The sequence below is a fragment of the Lissotriton helveticus genome, chromosome 6 (genome assembly GCF_964261635.1).
Source record: "Lissotriton helveticus chromosome 6, aLisHel1.1, whole genome shotgun sequence".
Taxonomy (NCBI): Eukaryota; Metazoa; Chordata; class Amphibia; order Caudata; family Salamandridae; genus Lissotriton; species Lissotriton helveticus.
The window spans coordinates 734,281,107-734,304,151 of record NC_136067.1 but is presented as its reverse complement, the minus strand read 5'-3'; the positions used below and the strand labels follow the sequence as shown (position 1 = coordinate 734,304,151).

Genomic DNA, 23,045 nt, shown 5'->3' with positions numbered 1-23,045 from the left:
TGTCAGCATCACAACTCATCAGGCTCCCTTCTTCCATCATGTCCCCAGTTTGATTCTAGGCACTCTACTATCTGTCTCTGTGCTCTTCTCAGGGAATGCAGGCATTTCTGTTTTCCTCAAGACCCTCCCTCGGCCCGGGATGGGGGGGTGGCCTCCCACAAACTTTGCCTATACACTGGTGCTGCCTGTCTACATTGATTCCACCTTTCCCCACTGCGATCACAGTTGGGTGGGCACATGTAGTACTCTTGGCCTCCGGCCAAGTTTCAAACAGCAGTCCCAGTAGGGCCTCTTTGCCCACCAGTTGCATTTTTCATGTGTGTTGTCCGCAGCGCTTTTTCAGCGCAATCAGCCGTTTCCTCTTGACTCCAGGTCTCCTTCATCCAACAGTTCAATTTGCCACCAGATGCTACCTCCAGCGTCCTCTAGCCAGCTCTCTCCTGGGTTGCATGCGGCAAGGGCAGCATCTCCCAACCCATTCTCCTTTTGGTGCCATGTTGAAAGTGCAGGATAATAGTCCAGGAGTTACTGCTTAGCTACAGACTCCCAGGACAAAATAGCAGATGCATGATAAAGACCTAAAACTTACAGTCACTTGTCAATGCCTGTCCTGGGGTTTATAATTGTTCCAAACAATAGTTCAGGAAAAAGAATACATGTTTCAACACTTTAACAAAAGGAATTCAATTCAAACCAGAGTCCTGCTAATAAACGTCAAGCGTTTAGAGAGCTGAAAAATGCAGGACAGCCAACCTTGGCATGTAGACGCGTTATATCCGTCACCAAACAAATCTGGATTCGATAGTGTATCCCGTACAAAGTTAGGAATCCTAAAAGCTTGACGTTTATTAGCAGGACCACTCAAGAGTAAACTCTTGTTATATAAAAGTGATTATTCCTTTTTGTGTAAAACATTCGGATGAAATTATCAACACCGGATGTGGCCATCTGACCGCACCCCTAGACAATTCAAATAGACCAATTCACGCTCCTACATTCTTCCTGTTCTTCACTGCGGTTGAAACGCCGTCGACATATTGGTGGCACCAAAATGATAGAGGGTTTATAATTTGAAGTGTATATTGACACCCTACTATTGTTGAACTGAAATTGTGTTCGCCACATGTTTGGTTTTTATTTTGAAGTACTGTATTTTTAATAACCAACATCTCACTCATGAGCGTATTAACTTGATTAATAATGAATAAAAAAGCTTTGTGATATTTCTCTAAATCTATTGTGTACTTCAATAGTTTTTTAACTTTGTCACTTGAAAAATATTTTTGTTCCTTGGTTTCTTTTACTTTTTTCACTTGTCTCCTCTTTCGTGTCCCTTATTCTCTCTTTTTTCTTTGCAAAAAAACATAACTCTGGTTTGAATTGAATTCCTTTTGTTAAAGTGTTGAAACATGTATTCTTTTTCCTGAACTATTGTTTGGAACAATTATTCTCTACCCCTGGTTCAGGTTGGTGGGTTGCCTCTGTGGTTATACACTGTCCTGGGGTTTATGGCTGCTCTAGTCATCAGACTGTGCAGGATTATCGGGCATCGGGTCACATCCGGTCAAGTCATTTTGCCAGGCTACACCCCCCAGTTAGTTCAAACACATTAAGTACTATTTTTGACTTATCATAGATATTCCAGGCATATCAGTAACGGTGACATTCAAACAAGGCTGAGCCATTTTTGTGAAATGTTGCCTAGCAACATAGAAATGTGCAGTAAATATTGACATGAATGTATCAGGATCTTGGCATAGCTCTTCATCACAGAGTGCGGTGAGCACACTGATGCAGATGCTCAGTTTTTTTTTCTACAAATACACATGGATAATGAAGCATGAAGATGACCCTAAACCTGGGGGGTTGCAAAGATACAAGATTGTTTCCAACCTCTACTCCACGTCCACCCCGAACCCCAGTTTTACCGAAAAGATGTGCGGATGAAGAAACGCATTCACAGTACTGCAGTGATATCACCCCTTATTATTTTTCCCCTCACACACACTGAATCAACTGAAATTCACTAACTTTATACCAACATAGTAATTTGAATTACAATTACATGGGAATGCTCATGTTGTTTTATTTAGAACAGTTACGTAAGCAACACAGAAACAACAGCTACAAAGTAACAAACATTGTTTTGTTACTTTAGTTTCTGTAGGGTGGACTGGAGCGTAATTTGGACATGACATTTGCTTTTAAGGAGCACTGTTAAATCTGCTGAATTTAGGTTTGCCCTTGGTTTTCTGTCAGTGCTGGGTGTATAAAAATGGTTTTCGGTAAGGTGTGCTTTTGTAGACAATGCAATCAAGCAAATGATAAATTATAGGAGCTATCCCATTCTTGCTTTAATAGTTCTGCAGCCATTTTGTTAGGCTTTGTATTAAAGTATTTTTAAAAAGTGACTTTCAGAAGGGAATCACCCTTTTATTAGCACTCCCAGCAGAACCACTAGCCATTTTCTTTACCAAAGAATGCCTCGTTTTCTCAGTCAAATGAGGTGATGGCAAAAATGGCTGGGCACAGTATTACATTTAAATAAAACCAACATATAGGAGAAATCACACGAATGCTTTTCCTGAGGATGATTTTGAGTGAGTGAGTGACTAGTGATGTCCAAATAAGCACTGACAGATTACAACTTTTAGGTGACCATGATAATGCAAATAGGGAACAGAGAATCTCTAATACTTCGAAACTAACGGATGCACTTGTAGCAGTATCACCACCAAGATGTGCCTTTGGTAGTTATAAAGACTGTGCTCTTGTTTTTTCTTTTTAAAGGATTGGGGGGGGGGGGGGCAGTGAGGGTGCCTTCTAAGGGATGCAACAGCTTTCTAGTCTTCCCAGAGGTAATTCTAGATGCATAGGAGCATCAGCTAACAAGAACGGACAGCGATATAGATCAGTGCCACACTGCTACTATGATAATATCTAACAAATTAACGTGGAATCTGGAAGCTCTAAATAATAGCAACACGCCCAGCCACAGAGTGGGTCACACCCTGGACCCCATCTTCACGGGAGGAACGAACATCCGGTTCGGCCACACCACCCAGCCCAGATGGACAGACCACCACTGCATCCACTTCACCTTCAACACCACCATCGCAGCCAAGCCCGCCCCGCGCCCGCCACGACGGAACTAGAGCAAGATCACAGAGGAGCACCTCAACACTACCTTCAGTCAAAACGCCCCCAGCGACACGACCGACACCAACTCCGTGGCGAGGGAATTTCACAGATGGGTCTCCTGCTGTGCCGACAAGCTGGCACCCCTCCGCCACCCCGCCAAACAACGCCCTCTGAAGGCAGCCTGGTTCACCACAGAACTGCAAGAAGCCAGACGCACCTGCAGACGGCTAGAAGAAACCTGGCAAAATCAGAAAACCACGGAAGCACGTAACAACCACAAGGGCGCCCTGAGGGAATACCACCAGTGCATAAGAGACACCAAACGGACCTTTATAAGAGACAAAGTCCAGACCAACGCGACCAAAGTCAAGGATCTGTTCATCGTCATACAGCAATTCGCAAAACCCACCTGTGAAGCCACAGACGTCACGCCCTCCCAGGAACTCTGCGGCAAGCTTAGCTCCAACTTCCATCTGAAGATCAAGGCCCTCTACGACAACTTCAGCGAACCAGCACCGGGCACTACCCCCCTACCCACCACCGCTGACAAGCCAACCATCACGTTGTGGGATCCCGCAACCATAAAACTAATCACCGCGACCATGAAGAAAACTCACTCAGGGGCCCAAACGGACCCCTGCCCACCTCACATCTTCCACAGGGCCGCCGCTGTCATCGCACTCGAACTAGGACGGAAGATCAACGCCTCCCTCAGATCCAGCATCTGCCCAGACGACTGGAAATGGGCGGAGGTGAAACCCCTCCTCAAGAAGCCCATGGCTGACCCAACAGACCTGAAAAACTACCGGCAATTCTCTCACCCCCCCCACCCCCCTCGCGGCCAAGTCACAAAGAGACTCGTTAACGCCCAGCTGACCACCTTCATCGAAGAAAACTCCATCCTCTATGCTTCCCAGTCCGGATTCCGCAGCAACCACAGCACTGAGACCACCCTCCTCGCCGCCACTGACGACATCCGAATGCTTCTAGACCAGGGACACACAGCGGCCATCATCCTTCTAGACCTCTCCGCAGCCTTCGACACCATCTCACATCGCATGCTTGCAGCCAGACTTCACGATGCAGGGATACAAGGAGCCGCCCTCGACTGGATTCAATCCTTCCTATCCGGCAGAACCCAGAGAATTAGACTCCCTCAGAAATCAACTGCGGAGTGTCTCAGGGGTCTTCACTCAGCCCCACGCTCTTCAACATCTACATGGCCCCCCTCGCAGCCATCGTCAGACAACATGGGCTCAGCATCATATCATATGCCGACGACACCCAGCTCATCCTCTCACTCACAAAGAATCCCGAAGAAACCAGACTGCTTCCAGGAAGGAATGAAAGGGTCCTCCTCCTCGGACCCTGCACCTCCACCTGGGACAACAACTGGTGGCCCTCTGCCCTCGGGAATCCACCCACCCTGACAGACCACGCTCGTAACCTCTGCATCATCCTGGACTCCTCCATCTCCATGAGCCGCCAGATCAACGCCGTCGCTTCCACTCCGCGTCACGAGCACATGAGACAACACTTACAAGGCCTCCACTGGCTCTCCATCGAGAAGAGGGTCACCTTCAAACTCTTCACCCACGCCTACAAATCCCTCAACATCGGACCCAAATACCTCAACGAAAGAGCATCCTTTCACATACCCAAGAGGAACCTCCGCTCCGCAGACCTCACCCTGGCCAAGGTCCCCCGCATCCACAGAAACAGAACCGGCGGAAGCTCTCTGTGAACATCAGACGCTCCCCGACCCTGCACATGTTTAGAAAGGATCTCAAGACTAGGCTCTTCGACTGATCCGGAACCGCTCCCCCCGGACTCCCCTCCCCCAGCACCTTCAGACCCTCACAGGCGAGTAGCACGCTATAAAAACTCCTGATTGATTGACTGATTGTATTAAAGTAAGAACGATATACTGGTTTAGATTACTATAGGTAAATATGCCAGTCTAGTAAAGGACTAAACACAACTGAACTCAATATCTAAATCTAGTTGGCTAATAAATCAGCTAAGAGATATGTTCTTTCCATTATTCACCTACAAAGGATTCCTTCGTAACCTCTTGGTTATTAGTTTTGTAGATCCTAGAAACGCAAGGAGTGTAGATTGTTGCAGTGCAGTTGAGACCACTATCCCAAGTCGTTGACATATTTGAAACTAGAAGTTACAAAGCAAGAAGTAAATACAATTAGAATCTAATGCATGGTTTCTAAAGCAACAACATCAGGAGTATGCTTATAATGCCTTTATTTGCGTTGGGGGTGCAGCAGTAATGCGGAGTGCATTGTAAATGTAAGCATTAATGACTGCAGCTCATGGATGACTCTTGACTGCTGGCAGTTAAACTTTCTTGGTCTTCTTGTTCACTTTCCATTAGCTAGTGTTTGTGAAAAGAGAAATATCAGAAATGAAAGTAGGATATTAAACCACAAGACTAGTCACTCCTCATATTATGCACCAGCCCCTGACCTTTGTTCCTTCATAAATGGTAGATAAACGTTCACGCTACTTCGGATGGTGCCCTTCCGAACAAGTGCATTGATCGGATACAATTCGACCCATTCTTTAAGCATTTTTCTGGCAATTTCCTGGTGCTTTTTTCTTTACCAAAGCTCCATCCTAAGTTAGTCAATTCAAGTTTGATGTAACATATCCTCTTAAGAATGGATGATCGTGCCAGTGAATATTACCGGAGTAAGGGCTTTTCAGATGGACCATGCTAAGGCCCATCAGATCAATGGTTAAACTATTGTGTATGTATGTATGTGGCGTGTGTAAGGCAGCAGAGCATTGTAAAGGGATCATAGCTATGTACACAGTGAACGAGTGACAGGAGTGGAAGCTGAGTTCTATGTAATTACTTATAATACCTATTACCTCGAGGTCATCTGAAAACGTTTGTGGGTTTTCAGTTACCATGGGTCTATAAATTAGATCCATTTCCAAATGGGCATTTCTTAATACATTTTTCAGCGGCTTTAGGCAGAGATAGCATAGGTTTCATTTTCCTTTTCTTGAGTGTGATTTTATCACCAAATACCACAGTAACTGTTTCCAAACCATCTTATCTTCCAACCCTTATCTGCGATAAGCACCCTGCCCGCCAAACTCTAAATTCCATGCTGGATATGAAAGGTTTGCAGACAACGGAATGATATTAAGAATTGCTGCGATCACCTCAGCTTGAATTCCAATCTGCTCTTGGCTCTGGCGTTACAACTGAAAATCGATTTCTGCTTAAACTTGTGTGAGCAGTGTTTGTCCAAGAGCACACAATTATTTTAATAAATCTTAGATAATTAATACTGACAGTGGAAAGCATGCCTCATATTTTTATCTCAGAAAAGATGACAAAAATATTTAGAAATAGACTCCGATTATTTAGGTGTTTGTTGTAGAGGGTCCACAGAATGTCAACCAGCGAGTCGTATAGGGCCAAAGTTTATTTTAATTAAAAACAAGATGTACTTTAGGAAAGCGAGGCAAACATACGACTCAGTAGCCTAAGGAACCTGGAGGAGGGGGGGGGGGGGGGGGGGGGAGGGGGGGGGGTTGTGCGTATGGTACTCCACTGAAACGACTATTTGGTTACCCTGGACATGGTGTTTTGCTTCACACTAATTACCTTTTCACATTGATTAACTGCAAGATGTTTCACATAGTGATGGCGGCTTCCACGGGCAAATGCTACCAGCCAATTTACTGATTTCATAGTGGATGTGTGCATACTCCACAACCTTGAAAAAGTCCAAAGAGGATGAAACAAGTTTTGGATGGAAGAAGGTTATAAAAACAAGGAAGAGGAAATTACACTACATGACATAATGGTTTGAAACAACTGTATTGATCTTAATTTAATGAAAACGGTGCGCTATGTACAGTTATAAAATTCAGTACATATTTAGGTTTTCATGTGCACTGGCAAAATGGGTTTAATATGGAACCCGTAACAACAAAGGTAACCTTGAAAGACTGATATTGGAATGCTGACAATGGGACCAATACTTTTATCATTGCCTGTATAGCCATTGACCACACCGAGCTTCAGGAGGCAGGCAGTACAGACTCTCATACCCCCATATAAGTGAACACCACACACTTCACACCATAGGCAGCCATAGGCACCACACGCAGAGCGCAATGGAAAAAAGTGTTCCTCACCCTATTCACCGTCTCCACCACCAGGAAATCCGCACATGGCCTAACACTCTCCATCACATCGTCCCAACTCCTCCCAGGCAGAACCACCATCACTATTTACAACAACGGGATTGTTTTAATTCAAGCGATAGACAGGAACCTGGAACTACTGGACAACATGTTCCCCTCTCTCAAAGAGCACCTTTCCAACCCCCGGACTTACACGCATATCACCCCCTGTCCTACCTCCCCTAACGTCACAGCCCCCACCCTTAACTCTCCTAACACAGTTCAGCAGCAAGAAGACACACACCTCACCTTCACACCCTGCTCCACAGTCAATCACCTGCCCCTCGCAGCTACCCCTCCCCGCCCCTCATTCACAGACATAGACCTGGTCCCTCCACACACCACTCGCTTTCCCAGCCTCCCTACTAACCTTCGTACCTCCGCTCATCCTCCTGTCTCCCCCTCCACACTTTGCACTCCCGTACCTTCCCCCGCACATTTTTTCTCAGAGCACCCCTCCTCCCCCAATGGCACCACACACAACATGACTCTCTCTCCGACTTCCGCCCTCCCCACACTTAGAACTCCCACCACACCTAGCCTGCACCCCTCCATCAACCTCCCACCCCCCTCGCTCACTCCTCAATACCCCACCTCCTCCCCCACAACAGCCAGCCTTCACATCACCCCCTTTTTCCCCTCCCCCCCCTAGCACGGATGCGCTTCCCAACACCTACCCTCTCGCTAACGCCCCCAATGCCCCCAACACCCTCATCAGTTCCGACTCTCCACCCGGACTGCCCCCGGTCAACGTATGCGCCGGTTCAGCGCCAGTACCCCCCCCCCCCCAACACCGCGCCCATCATCACCTTGGACACTATTATGTCTACCCTCCTCCAATTGAAAGAAGAATTACACTCCATTAAAGAGTTGCTCTTCACACACCCCAGACACCCCCCCATCACCACCCCTACCACACCTAACACCACTTCCCCCTCACCTCCTACCCGCCCTACCACACAACACTCCACACACCGGACCTCTATCCCCCCTCGCAATACCAACAATCGCAATAACAATTGCAATCTCATCACTACCAAGCGCAATACTCCCCCTTCTACACCTAACAACACTTCCTCCTCTCTTCCTACTCGCCTTATCACACATCTTTCCCCACGTTGGACTTCTACCCCCTCTTGCAATACCACCAATCGCCCCAGACGCACCTCCAACTCGATCTCTGACCATGACGTACACACCCTTCTCCACTCTTACGACCCGGCTCCCCAAAAGCCACTAGCTACCAACAACATGTCCATCCCAACGATTATATCTAACCCCCTTAGGCAACAAAAGGATAACAACAGAGGCGCTGTCCCCAACAACCTCACTAATGTACCCCTCATTACGGAATCGTCCTCCACCCTTTGCACCCCTAGCCTTAAATGCATACTTCTCAACTGCAGATCGGCCCAAAGACATTCCACGGAGGTCGCCGACCTCATCATGTCCCTGGAACTGGACCTAGCCATTCTGACTGAAACGTGGCTGTCTGATTCCTCTACACCTATACTGGATATCCTAGTCCCTCCCAACTACTGTATCATTAGACTTGACAGGGCCATAAAGACAGGCGGTGGAATTGCCTGCATCTACAGAAGCAACCTCTCAGTCTCCAAAGTGGCCGTCCCCTCTCTTACTTCCTGTGAATACCTCTGCCTCGATATCATCAGCGAAAGCAAACCGGTATGCTCACTACACATTATATACCACCCACCTGGGGACAATCTCTCCTTCGTCCAACAACTCATGGATACAATATCAGCCAACTCAGGACGGCAGCACACCCAAATTTTCCATGGCGACTACAATCTCCACTGGAATGACAGCAGTGACACAGTGGTAAACAGCCTCAAAAGCTTTCTCAACACACTTGATCTCAACCAAATATGCAATAACCCGACCCATAAGAGAGGTTCAACCCTTGACCTTATCATCTCCAAAGAGGGCGCTATTCAACTGGAGTCAATCCAACCTTGTGACTGGTCAGATCACTACATTGTCTCCTTCCTCATCAAGGAAAAAATCAGACTTAACTCAGTTCAACCCCCTAAGCACAAAGTGTGGAAAAGAGACTTGAAGAAACTCAATCCAAACTCCCTACCGCCTAACAGCTGCAATCGCCTACTTCCCCCTCCCGGCGTTTCAGACGTTCAACTTCTGACTGACTACTATCTCAATACTATGTCCACAATAATCAATGAGGCGGCGCCCATGCAACTGAAAAGAGTCTCGTCCAAGAAGACTTCCAACCCATGGTATGACGGTAGCCTCAATGAGGATAGACGGGCAATGCGAATGGCAGAGCGCACCTGGAGATCAGCCCCTTCTGCAGTGCACCTAAAAAGTCTAAAGATACAGAGAAACGCCTACTTCAGGAAAATAAAACGCTCAAAAAGAAACTTCTTCAGCCTCCAACTCGCCCAAGCTAAAAACCGTCCCAAAAAACTGTTTGAGTTAGTCAGAACACAATCCAAAGAGCAACCCCAGACACCCAGCTCCATGGGCGATACTCCTTCCTGCGAAGACTTCTCTGCCTTCTTTATCCAAAAAACTGAGAGAATAAGAAGCGATCTCCTCAATGACGCTATCCTGTACTCCAACCCCCGACACACAGCAGTGCCTCAACCAAAGAACAATGCTACTTGGTCAGCCTTTGACACCTACTCCGAAGAAGAAATTGGCAGACTGCTCAACACCTTGAAACCTTCCAATCACCTCTCTGACCCCCTTCCTGCTAACGCTGTAAAAGACTTTTCCCCTTGGCTTCTCCCACTCTGGTCAAAGATTATCAATAGCTCTCTTCAACAAGGATCCATCCCCAACGCCCTCAAAGTAGGGCAAGTCACTCCGCTACTGAAAAAACCAACAGCAGACCCCACTGATCTAAACAATTACCGCCCTATTACAAACATTCCCACTCTCGCTAAACTGTTGGAAAAATGCGTACAACTACAACTGACTAAACACATAGATAAGTTTAATCTCCTAAACGCTCATCAGTCAGGATTCCGAGCAGGGCACAGTACCGAAACTGCCATGACTCACATAGTGGACGATGCCCTCCAAATCCTAGACCAAAACGATACCTGCCTCCTCATCCTTCTGGATCTCTCCTCAGCATTCGATACAGTTAAACATGAGAACTTACTCGAACTGTTAAACACAAGAATGGGCATATCTGGGACTGTTCTAAAGTGGTTCACCTCATTTCTACACAACCGGACACAAAGATTCAAAAGCAACAACCTGCTGTCCTCTCCGGTACCTGTATCGCTAGGCGTCCCTAAAGGATCCTCCCTCTCCCCAACACTGTTCAACCTAGTTATGGAACCTCTCACTACGTTGCTACAGGCATCTAATGTGCACTTTCACATGTATGCCGACGACACCCAACTTTATCTCAAAATACAATCTCCCAAGGACATCATGCTTCTGAACACCACGATCAGAAACACCCAATCCTGGCTTGCTGAGAATCACCTCAAACTCAATGCTCTGAAGACCGAGTTCCTCCTGATCTCACCTCCCGCTAAAATATCCACGGCTCAAACATGGCTTAAGCCATTAACGGCTCTAAATGTACAGCCCATCGTAGTAGACTCAGCAAAATCTTTAGGCATAACACTGGACACCAATCTCAACATGCAGCAGCACATCAGCAAGGCAACCAAAGGTGCGAACTTCCAAATCAATACCCTGAGAAAACTTAAACCCTTCCTTCCTGCCAAAGACTTCCAAACTGCAGTACAATCTATAGTCATCCCGCACATAGATTACGGTAGCACCGCCCTCTGCGGGCTCCCCCTAACTACAACGGCACCCCTAAGAGCGTCCCTTAACGCCGCAGCGAGACTAGTCACTGGCTCAAAAAAACACTCGCATATCTCCCCGGACTTTAAATCACTGAAATGGCTACCTTTTGAAGCCAGAATACAACATCGCATGCATGACACACAAGGCTGTGCACCTGAATTCACCCGCCTATCTCACTCAAAAGCTGACAATTTCAGGTGGCTCCCGAACTACTAGAAGCACAAACAATCTTTTGCTGAAACCTCGAAGATTTCGGAAGGAAAAAACTTATAAACGCTCCTTTTCAGGAATGGCACCCAGGATCTGGAACTCACTCCCTCCGGAAACAAGGCTCATCTCCTCCGAAACAATCTTTAAGAGGGAAGTTAAAGCGATCCTCATGGCAAAATACACATGATCTATTGCTCCGTATCACTCATGAATCTGCCCTGTAAGTCCTGCCCGACCCTGGTCTACTGTACCACCCGTGTTATCGAATTACTTAACTGTATACGCTCACTCTTTGTATTTTGTTATAATGTTTGATGCACCTGGTTGATTATGTATATTGTTATATTATTGACGCACCTGGTTGACTTTGCACACTTTACCCTCTCCATCTCAACGTTCCTTACTGCCCTAATACTCTCGCACCTGTGGGACTATACACCCTGCTCACACCTACCTCAACTGTGCCCACCTTTAAACTCTAAATATTCTAAACACGCTTAAGCAAGTATATGCTCCTTATTATTGCACTTTATACTATTGACGCAATTGTTTGTCTATACACTGTGTACCGACACTACCTCACCTGTGACCTACCTCATGTCCTTTGTCCCACCTATGTAACTAGCACCTTGTACCTAACTACCTCATATATTACTCTGTATATACGCTTTATTACTTTGTATTTTTTATCCCCATGCCCTTGTAAAGCGCTCTGATATCTGCAAAGATCTTGTTCGCGCTATATAAAACTTTCAAAATAAATAAAATAAATAGGCGTATAGAACACAGATCATTCCAGCAGAAAACACTACAGAAACAAACAAAATATCCCAGAGGCAGCTACCGAATAGACATCCTGCCTCAGATACAAACTGTATACAAATACATGTGCCTGCGTGCAGACACCAGTTCTGATGTTAATGCCACATATTATCTCAAACAGACACCACAAACATTTAACAAAGAGGTGGACACAGCACACATTACCCTAAAAGGTGAAATCAGTCAGATTACTCCAAAAGCAAGCAACATGCACACAACTCCACAGACAAACACTACACTCATCACCCCAGAGAAACACACCACACAGGATGAAAAACCCACAAAATACAGGAGAGGCAGACTCTCCACCCTTGCACTGACTAACATGCAGACAAATCACACACGTATACACCAAAGGCAAACACAAAACCAATATAATTACACTAAAGGCCGACAAAACACACATACACTACCCCAGAGGCGAACATAACATCTATTACAACAGAGACAATGGGCCACATGTAGGACCATCATGTACAACAGGGTCTTCGACACTGTTTGCGATTCCCAAATGCATCGCAAAGGACCTGCCTCATTATTATTTATGAGGCAGGTCGCAATATGCGACCCATTGGAATTGACCGGCACTCACCGGTTGTAAGCCAGCTAGGGTCAGCAGACCACAATGGCTGTGACTGCTTTTAACTAAAGCAGTTTTTTTTTTCAGCCCGTTTCCCTAAAAGAAAACTGAATGCATTTCAGAAATGAAAAATGAAAAGCTTTTTTATATTTTTGGAGTGGGCAGTGGTTCATGGACCACAGCCCGCTCTGAAAAATTGATGGGGCCCCCATTCATGAAGATGAAGGGGCCCCTTGGGGACCCCTTCCCATTCGCAAATGGCTTACCACTCATTTGAAATTAGTGGTAATCTGCTAATGTTTTATGACCGCGTTCCCGGTCACAAAACATTCATACATACCAGTGCGACTCGCTATTAGAAAGGGACACCCTTTCCTAATAGTAATAGGTTACCGACTCGCCAAATCTGGTTGGTAGATAAGAAAATGCATTTACCGGTCACAAATGGCCCGATGGGCTGTTTGAGACTGGTAAAATACTTCATTTATCTAGCCCAATATCTTTCTCTTTCTGCCATTTTGTCATCTTTCTCACTTTAACAGCAGTGAGCACTAATATGCACACTTTAATCAATTATGTACAATGTGTGAAGAACAAATAAAATGCGATTACCTGGACAGGTGAGGGGTCTGTAGAATCAACATAAACCTCTCTTAATAACGACAGAAGGTGATCATCCTTTTTGTAAACTTTATCTCGAACTGCAGCATTTTCTAAAATAAAAAAAAAAAGGAAGAAATTAAGAAACGCTCTATAAGCAGTTCACCAATACAAGAGAGAATGAGAAGTGAAACTAGGAGTATACATTTTTTTTTTTTTAAACGCAATATGGAAACAAGAATTTCTTACTTTAGAAAGCGCTGTTTACCTGAAAATTAATTTTTGTTTCTTATTTAGGGGACGTATTGAGTTAGCAGAAGGAGAGAACACAGAAGAGTGACGGATAATTCAAAGATTTGACCAATGTTAGATGATATTGGTGAGAAGTTAGCCTGGCATATGATGTCCACTATTCTAGTGGGCACCTTGCACCAGTCTAATTGACCCTTATTGATGGTGGTTGTAAAACCAACCTTATAGACAAGCTATCCTAGTGGTAGCATGGACCAGCAGTCTTAGGCTAAGACTTCAGAGAGCATGTGAAGCAAGCTGTTTTACCAATTATAATCCCTTGAATACCAAATGAAAGGACACCACACAAGGTATATATCAAATATATATGTATTTATTCTAAACACAACCCCTCTGCACTCTTTATGAGGTCAGAGGTAAAAGTACATCACAAGTTACTCAATTAGCATATCATAAGTTGCACAAATACAGTTATGCCCTAGGGGCCTCACAAACCATATACTAAAGAAGTGGTATAAGAACCACGTGAGAGTTATACAGCAGGCCTAGGGCCTGTAGAAGCGCTGGGGCTACACTAAACAACCAAAGGTTACGAAGTAGGAGGCCCACGGGAGACGCGTGCAGTGTCTAAACACAGTCGCGAGTTACCATTGACTTATAAAGGGAAACGAAGAAGCTACAAAGTTACTGTTTAAGGACACTTCCGGATGGACTAGGATGAAACCCTTTTAAACTAGGACACTTTGAGAGTCAAGACCCACAGGAGCACCGGAGTACTCGTGTTACCTCACCCAGGGAAGCCGGGTGCATAGGTGCCTTTTGGTGTCGGGTTTCGTCGTCGTTTTCTATGGAGATCTGCAAAGAAGTGCTGCAGGCGACCAGAGGAAAAGTGTCCGGGTGGATCGGTGATGTGAAGAACCTGAAAGCATAGGGGACAGAGTCTGGGTCACTAGCCAGTGACCAGGAAGGAACCAGGCTATGTCGCATGCTTGAAGGTGAAGAAGGTGAATTTGTCTCTTCAGCCACGAGGTCCAGGAGGCAACGACAATGACCAGGAGCTGGATACGAGCTGTCCCACGATGGATCTAGTTGACTGCAGAGTCTGTATCGGATTGGACCCAACAAGCCTTGGCAACCGCAACCCACGCAGAATGACGAGATTGGCTCTGTTGCAGACCAGCAAGGTCTGTGGCGCGTCTCCTTTGAAGGGAAGCTGGAGCTAGCCTGGAGCAACCAGGAAAGCAGTTTAGTTCAAAAAGAAAGTCTTCAGGGGGCTCACTAGCCAAAGGGCAAGGAACCGGGAAGACGCGTCGAGCTGAAATGCAAGAGCAGGCCCCACGCGGCACTCGTGGAGTGTGGAGGGCTGAGCTTCGGTGCAAATGGCGCTCGGGTCTGTGGCTTCTCATACCCCAATGCACAACTGCGAGGGTACCTCGATAGTCGAGCAGTTAGCAAAATGCAGGATGTCCAGGGTGTCCGGTCCCACATCTCTCGTGTCCGCCACGGGTCTCAGCTTTGCTGTGGATGTGGGTCGGAGTTGGAGAAGTCTGTGAGTCCAGTTCCTGTGTCGCTGAGTCTTTGGGTTCCGGCGGAAGCGTCGACAAAGCAGACCGGCAAGTTACTGGTGGTGGCTGTTTGCACAGGGTGGTCAGTCCTTGACCACAAGGGAGATGTCTTCCGTCTTCTAGTCAGAATAGAATGTCGAAGGTCCAAGAGTTCTGTATCAAAGTTTCTTTCCAGGATAATCTAAAGTCCTGGGGACACAGCTCCTATACTTATACTAAGCTAAGCGGCTGGATTACCTGCCTAGGTCCCTCCTATGGGTGGACCTGAGAAGGGGGTGGTTACACCCCTTTCCCTTCGTCCAGTTTCGCACCAGAGCTGGGGCTGGAGTGCCCCAAAAACTGGTTTGAACCGGGCTATGCATGGAGCACCTTGTGTGCACCAGGCAATGTCTAGATGCATTCACTGAATGCAGCCCTCCCTGCCCCAATACACATAACCCCTGCCTGGGGAGGTGCTGGCACCTCCCTGAACAGGAAACCTATTGTCCAGGCCGCCCTAGCTGGAGTTCCCCCCTGCACCAGGTGGTCAGACTTGTGTCTGTGGCAGCAGCATCCATATTGTGATGCTGAGGCTCTGTTTAACTTTAACCGGGTAAAGCAGCAACATGCATGTCTTTTCCCTCTAGAAGGGTGGAATGCTACCCCCGCCGCCAGAATTGGCGGGGGGGAGGGGGTAGTATTCCAAAGTGTTAGAAACCTTACACGACATGTTTTGATAAAGCCAAACCAAAGTTAGCATTAACCGCGAGGATTATAATGCACTTAAGAGTATACGGTATGGCTATATCATAGAACAGCTATAAGGAGATGGTTCCGAAAGCTGCTGAGGGGCTCAGCTCATGCTAGGGCACCCTCTCACATAAAACCAAGCACACTGCCTCCGGGATTGTCGTGGCCTACCATAGGAGTGACTTATAGGTGTATATGTGTCTATATGTAAAGGTAGTTATAGGTATACTATATCTAAGTAAGGGGTGATTACACCACCTTACCCAAGCTTAGTGATCAGCCTGTGGTGTCAGTTTGGAGGGCCAGAAGGAAAATGGAATGAGGAATGACCTGACGAGCACACGCACAAAGAATAACATCGTGGTTCAGGATAAAGGCAGCTAAGAAAATGATCAATCAAAGAACTGTTTCAAATATGATGACATTAGCATGTTGTGTGGTTGACCCTGTTTCCAATGCAAATACACACTGAACAGATGGATTATGGGAGATGCATTCTTTGAGTGAAAGACATCAGGTGGAATTTTGTTAGGGACACGGGGAGCACGGGAATTCTTTTAGATTCTTGAACCAATCAGGGCTTTGATGATGCATTCAAAAGGGAGAGGGATTATGGGATGCAATAGGTTTGTCGGAGCTAGCAGCGAGGCAATGGGCTTTTAACCACTAAAGAGCAGGTACGTGGTACTCGAGGCAACGAGATCTATACGATCTGTAGAAATATACGCGGCACGTCCTGACAAATGTTTGAAACACTTTTGTTTGATACTTAGAAGGGGTTTGGACAGGTCCTCTGCCACTATTTAAAAACACGAGAGCAACATGGGCGCAATTTTACATAGTTTTCGTCAATGTTAATAGTTTACAGCTTGTTGTGATAACACTGATGAAGCGCGTTGCACCAGGATTAATGGGTGAATGTTTAACAATTAGCAGAGGTGTTGCAGAACACAATATAGGAGTGGGAAGGGATGCAAATAAAGCCAGGATTCAAGTATAGGCTGATGTGGTCGGTTCACTGAACACCTGATGAAATTTGAAGTCACTATGATTACTTTTTTACCACATATATGTGATACTGTTGATTTATAAGGTTTGAGGATGTAAAATGTGGATTGTGTTGTAAACAGTTCGGTAATTGTGTCATTTTCATTATTATTTACAGTGACCCCCGAAGAAGGGCGTGAAGCCCGAAATGCATTAGGTTATGTGATTTGAATAAACACTGCTTGGAACTGAATTTACGTCTCAATCAATCATGTTCTTGGTAAATGTCCAGAGTGACTCCATATGAACAGTAGAAACTTGAAAATTACGTGTACAAAGTGTGCGTGGTCCCGTTATCCGAAGGTTGGAGTATTTATGACAAAGGGTTATAGATTACTTGGATAAAAGTTGAACTAATAAGATTGAAAAGAGATAGCCAAAAGTGGCATTACGCTGTGCATTTCTGGAGACTGGACACAGTCCCACATCTTTTTGAAGTTTGGAGGGCCAGCCAGGGGTGGCATAATACATGCTGCAGCCCCTGGTAGACCTTGGATGCACCTATGCCCTGGGTACCTATGATACACTATACAGGAGCTCACAGAGGTGACCCAATACCCAATCTGGTATGTACCTAAAGTACATGGTATCAATTTAGAGAGAGAACAGCTGGGCTGTGGGTCTGATTAGCAGGCCCACAGCCACATTAAAGTCGAAAAAACAGAGAATCACAGCAAAAAGTGGGGGTGACCATAGGAAGCAGACCCTACTCTCCTACAATATTCTGTATCGTCTATTGCTGAAGGAGGAACAGGTCATTGAAATGCCACTTGGCAGACAGAAAATGTATCCTTCAAAGCTCTATTAATGAAACTCTGCCATCAGGAGCCTGCTTTAAAGTGAAGAGCCTCGCCACTTTTTGAACATTTGTGGTGGTTACCTTATTTTAATATGCAGAGTATTAATACAGACATTTAGTTCTTGCTGCAAGACTTTAAACTAAATTGTGGTCTTTACAAGAAGTCGACTAAATTTTTACATTGGATTGCATATATGATGCCTATTGCAAAGCTGTTTCACCATTGACAGTGCTGCTTTTTCCCCCGAAACTGTTCACCATGAATAAAATCTTCTATATTTATTGTCACAATAATGTGGTAATGTAAAATATATGTTGCTGTTATCATCTTATTTGGCAATCGTCCTGGCTATTTTTGACATGACAAAACTATGGCATTCAGGGAGAGGAACCTCCATGTACCAAAAGGGTCGAGAGGCTGCCTATAATCTACCTCCCTTCCACAGAAAAGACCCCGATGGCTCGGCCGCGCAGCGGATGAGCGCAGCGGGTGCACCATTAAGCCGGTCTGCGCCCGTCAGCGTCCCGGAGACAGCCGGCTCCAGGCATGCTGCGGGCAAGTTAATTTCTGGGTCCCGCAGAGGTTATAGCGGCGCCTTGCTCTTGGATATGGGAAGGAAAGTGAGTAATTGCACCCGGCTATCCGCTTCTGACTTTGCGCAGCCAACACTAAACGATTGTGCACAATTCGGCTGGGCGGGCTTTGTCAATGAAACTGAGCAGCTTCCAACAAAGCAGGCAGGGTGTAACTCTAGCCAGGGTGTTGCTCACGGTAATGCGCAACTGCAAGCTCTGCTTCTCAACACACATTTCCTCAGATCACACGCTCTTAATGTGTATGATTTATTAGTGGATAAATCCCCCGATTTCTTATTCTTAACCGAGACTTGGTTGAGCGAGACCTCAAACCGCACCATAGCCTCGGCGATCCCGCCGGGCTTTCATATTATTAGGAAAGACAATCAGGCAGGCATTGGGGGAGGTATCGCCAACATCTTTAAGAACCATTTCTCCTGTGCAATTATCCCATCGGCCGATGTAGAGGGAGCGGAATGTCTTGGTTTTCATTTGCTGGTGTCTCCCATCAATCCTTGGCGGGCATTCTAATATATAGACCCCGGGTCCTGCTGCCAGGTTTTTAGCTTCAAATGGCGACGCCGTCTCACCTTTTGTCGTGAAGCACAAACACTGTATAGTATTAGGAGATCTTAACATCCATATGGACATTCCGGAAGACGCAGACTCGATCAAACTCCTGGAGGCGCTAGAAGTATTAGAATTGACCCGCTATGACCACTCCCCTACCCAGGAGAAGGGTCATACCTTAGATCAAATCTTCTCTACGACTAAGCTAGATATGCGTCAACCTCTTCGTCTCACTTGGTCTGACCATTTCCTCCTGGACTTTGCAATTAATAAAGAAACACATCCCTCTAAGGCCACAGGGAAGCCCAGGAGTAGCAATTTTAGACCCTTTCATTTAATCACATCTGAGGCACTAAGTAATACCATCAATCAGCACAAGATTACTTTTAGCGGGGATTTAGAGGGGGACGCCGATGCAATGGACACATGGATCCGGCTTCAGGCCGAGGATCTCGCACCTGCAGTTTCTCGTCTTCGGAAGAACGGACAGACCTTTAGCCTCTAGTTTACTACTACCCTTAGAAAATGCAAGAGGACATGTAAACACATAGAATGGATCTGGCGTAAATCTTTAGACCTCAAGGACAAAATAATTTATAAACAGGCTCCGACAGCATCCAGGAGACCTTTTTGACAACATCGGCGATCTGTAGAAACAGTGCTATGCCTGACTCTTTACCTACTCAAGCCAAAGTTCTCCCTTTCGAAGAGTTTCCAAGGATTTCAATGGAACAGTATTTTGACATTATGAAAGGCCTCAAATCCGGTTCTCCCTCCGACCCTTGCCCTGCCCACATTCTGGTCTTGACTGCGGAGATTATTAATCCAGCGGTCAATCAGGTTCCCAATCTCTCTTTAGAGTTGGGGCACGTTCCAGACAGGTGGAAAAGAGCTAAAATTCTACCCCTATTGAAAAAATCTACACTGGACCCAGAGTTAGCCTCTAATTACAGGCCGATATGTCTGCTCCCCATTTTAGGTCTCGCCTACACAGCGCGCATGCGCTGAAAAGGAAAAAGACCTTTAGCAATGGATTCTGTTTTAAAGTAAAAACGTGCACGCATTGCAGTGCTTTCAATGCAACGCATGCACATTTGCCAATTCCCTTGCGGGAGTGAGCTTTAACATATGGTTCCTGCTCGCTCCCGCTCCCACAAGGGAAACAGCCGCAGGCCCCCTCCTCTCTCCCCTCCCCCTGCTGTCTCCTCCTGTCCCATCTAGTTTTTTCTGTTTTTTTTTTTTTACTTTCAACGCGAGGCGGCGCTGGTTCTTTTTTGGGATCCATTTCACAGGGAAGCAACTAAATGAAAGAAGGAAAGAGATGTTGTGAACCGTTTTTTCAAGTCACGGGTTTCAGTAAGTGAGTAGCGAGGCACACGCTGGTTTTTTTCTTCCGGTTTCGTTGTTATTCTTTTCAATCTTTGCACTACCTAACCTCAAGCTGCAGCAATTCAGAGCAGACCACTGTGGGGAGATTTCCTGGTTCCAGAATCCGCCATTTAGTGTTTATTAAACACGTGTCAAGGAGAGAGAAACAATTGCTTCGGACAGCATGGACAAATAATTTCTATGTACACACTTCAAGGGTCAGAGGTCACAGAATCTGCACACCCCGTGTCTACTTAGCTGTGTAATCAGCCAAACATAGCATTTACCTTTTACCTTTGGGGTCAGAGCCGCGATTCCTGTCTGTCAGCAATATCAGCCATTAATCGTTCGGGGTACAACTACACATTGCTTTCTTTCCAAATTAAACAGCATACACGGGCCCTGAAGGCAGTGTTCGGAAAAGCGCAGATGTGGACCGCAAAGCCACAAAACCGCTTGATTCTAGGACCAGCAGCTTGGCGTCCCTGGTGTTTGAATGCCACAGTGTTGTTTTTTATTTTTTAATCAAACGATTGGAATCACACAAATACCCCAAAGATGCAGCACTTCTTGCTTGGAGATTCTAGAACAGAAAACGAAGGGTCACACCCATCTGTTTAATCACCAAGAAGTAGCCCAATTTTGTCAAAATAGTGCAAAGTAAATCAGCATTTTATAACACGTTTGGACCACAGTACACAAATGGCTCAGAACCTATTAATTGTCATAATACAATAGCAAGGTAATTGTGTGTGGGCCGTAAGTTTAAGAGTGACACATTTCAAAGTTAAAAGTTTGCCTACCTTTTACATTTTTACACCACAGTGCGAAGCAGCATGGAGGAGCAGGGTGTGTTCCTAAAACACAGAGGGTCTGAGATCAGGATCAGAAGTAGGGGCGACTGGATGGAATTGCAAAAGAGAATGGCTAGGATTACGGCTGGGGAGGAGAGAAACCCTCAAACTGAGGCATCAGCACTCCCACATGGCTGCACTCTACATCGCACCCCCCGCCCTACCTTTTAACCACTCCTTTTTCCAGTTCTTACTTTTAACAGGGAGAGGTTTTCGGGTAGGTTCTCCTGGCTGACCTCCTCTTCTTCCACTACTGCCTCCCTTGGTATAGGGTTGCAACACAGAGCCACACAGGCAACATAGCAAACCCCAAATATAATACAGGCATTGGCATAGCCAATAGGTCTCGCCTTTAGGACCTTATAAGTCTTTAGCCATGCAACACTTGCTGTTGTTGCACCAAGGATATTGTGCTGGATAACTAAGCACTTATAAGGTCCCAAAGGCAGGACCTATTGGCTATGCCAATGCTTGTTTTCTAAAGTTCTCCAAAAAGCAGTGAATATCGCCACTACCGCTTTTGTCGAGACCAACTCATTACTACACCCGAGCCAGTCCGGATTTAGGGCTACTTTTAGCACCAAGACAGCACTGCTGGAAGTCTCTGAGGCCATAAAGGAGGTTATGGTTAGAGGCGGCAGAGCCATACACGTATTGCTAGATCTATCCGCAGCCTTGGACACCGTCCCTCATGACCGACTCCTATTGAGACTCCGGGAGTGTGGGTTTGGGGGCACTGTGTTTAATTGGTTTGCCTACTTTCTAAAAGATCCGCCAGCAAATAGTGTGGTCCCCTCATTTGCTGCCCCTAGTCCTCCTTTAGGGGTGGGTTTACCTCAGGGCTCCATTCTGAGCCGGACTCTTTTTAATATATATGACACCCCTAGCAACTCTGGCAGAGGAACATGGAGCCAAAATTGCATCATACATGGATGATACGCAGCTGCTATTCACCTGCAACAAATATACAGATTTCAATGGAGACAGGAATAACATTTGCTTAGCAAAAGTGTTCTCCTGGTTCCAGTGTAATCAATTGAAGTGCAATCCCGGGAAGTCGGAGATCATCTTTTTTGGCCACCACCCCGGTAATATCTGGCGTAGCAGGTGGCTCGCCGACATGTCCCCTCCCACCACATCCGTAAAGTCAGAGAAAAATCTGGGGGTTAAGATGGATGAGGATCTTTCTATGCAGTCACAGATCGAGTAAGTGGCCGGCACTGGCTTTGGCATGCTTAAGATGCTTAAGCAGTTTTTACCTCTATTGCCTATCTCCAATAGGAAAACGGTGATCCAAACCTTAATAATCTCTAGGCTGGCCTACGTGAATGCACTCTACCTAGGGCTACCAGAGAATTTACTGGCTAGACTGTAAGTGATCTAGAACGCAGCAGCCAGGGCAATATTGATGCTTGGACCTGGAGTCTGCATGACGACACAACTGAGATCCTTGCATTGGCTTCCTGTTCGCAAGAGGATCCAATTCAAGTCCTTGGTTCTCTCTTGTAAGGCTCTCCACGGTAGCGGCGCTGGATACACTGCGAAGAGAGTGCAATTCTATCAGCCCCATCGCACTATTAGGTCTTCAGCACTTCAATTGGCACGCAATCCTAGATATCTACGAGCTCGCATCGGGGGACGTTCCTTCCAGGTGCAAGCTGCAAAACTGTGGAATAAATTGCCATTGGAACTAAGGATGATGCCGGACCTCCTGGCATTTAGGAAATCACTGAAAACTTAGTTGTTTCAGCTTTAATGTCCTGATCAGCGGTCACTGAGGCTTAGCGATATCTGTCATCACGCCTGGCACCGGGACACTTAATTGAGTAGCTGTGTGCTTAACAAAACCCATTTAACATAACATAACGTAGTAGGAGTCCTCTCGTGTGTAAACA

The 23,045-nt window shown here is 46.1% G+C and overlaps 1 protein-coding gene across 1 annotated transcript in view; it reads right to left on the bottom strand.

Moving 5' to 3' along the window:
- NDUFAF4 (NADH:ubiquinone oxidoreductase complex assembly factor 4) overlaps positions 1–23,045 on the bottom strand; it is an 83,573-nt gene that overhangs the window by 39,860 nt on the left and 20,668 nt on the right. The window contains exon 2 of the mRNA XM_078648226.1: positions 13,403–13,503. Coding sequence (XP_078504352.1) covers positions 13,403–13,503 — 101 coding nt within the window. The remainder of the gene's footprint in view (positions 1–13,402; positions 13,504–23,045) is intronic.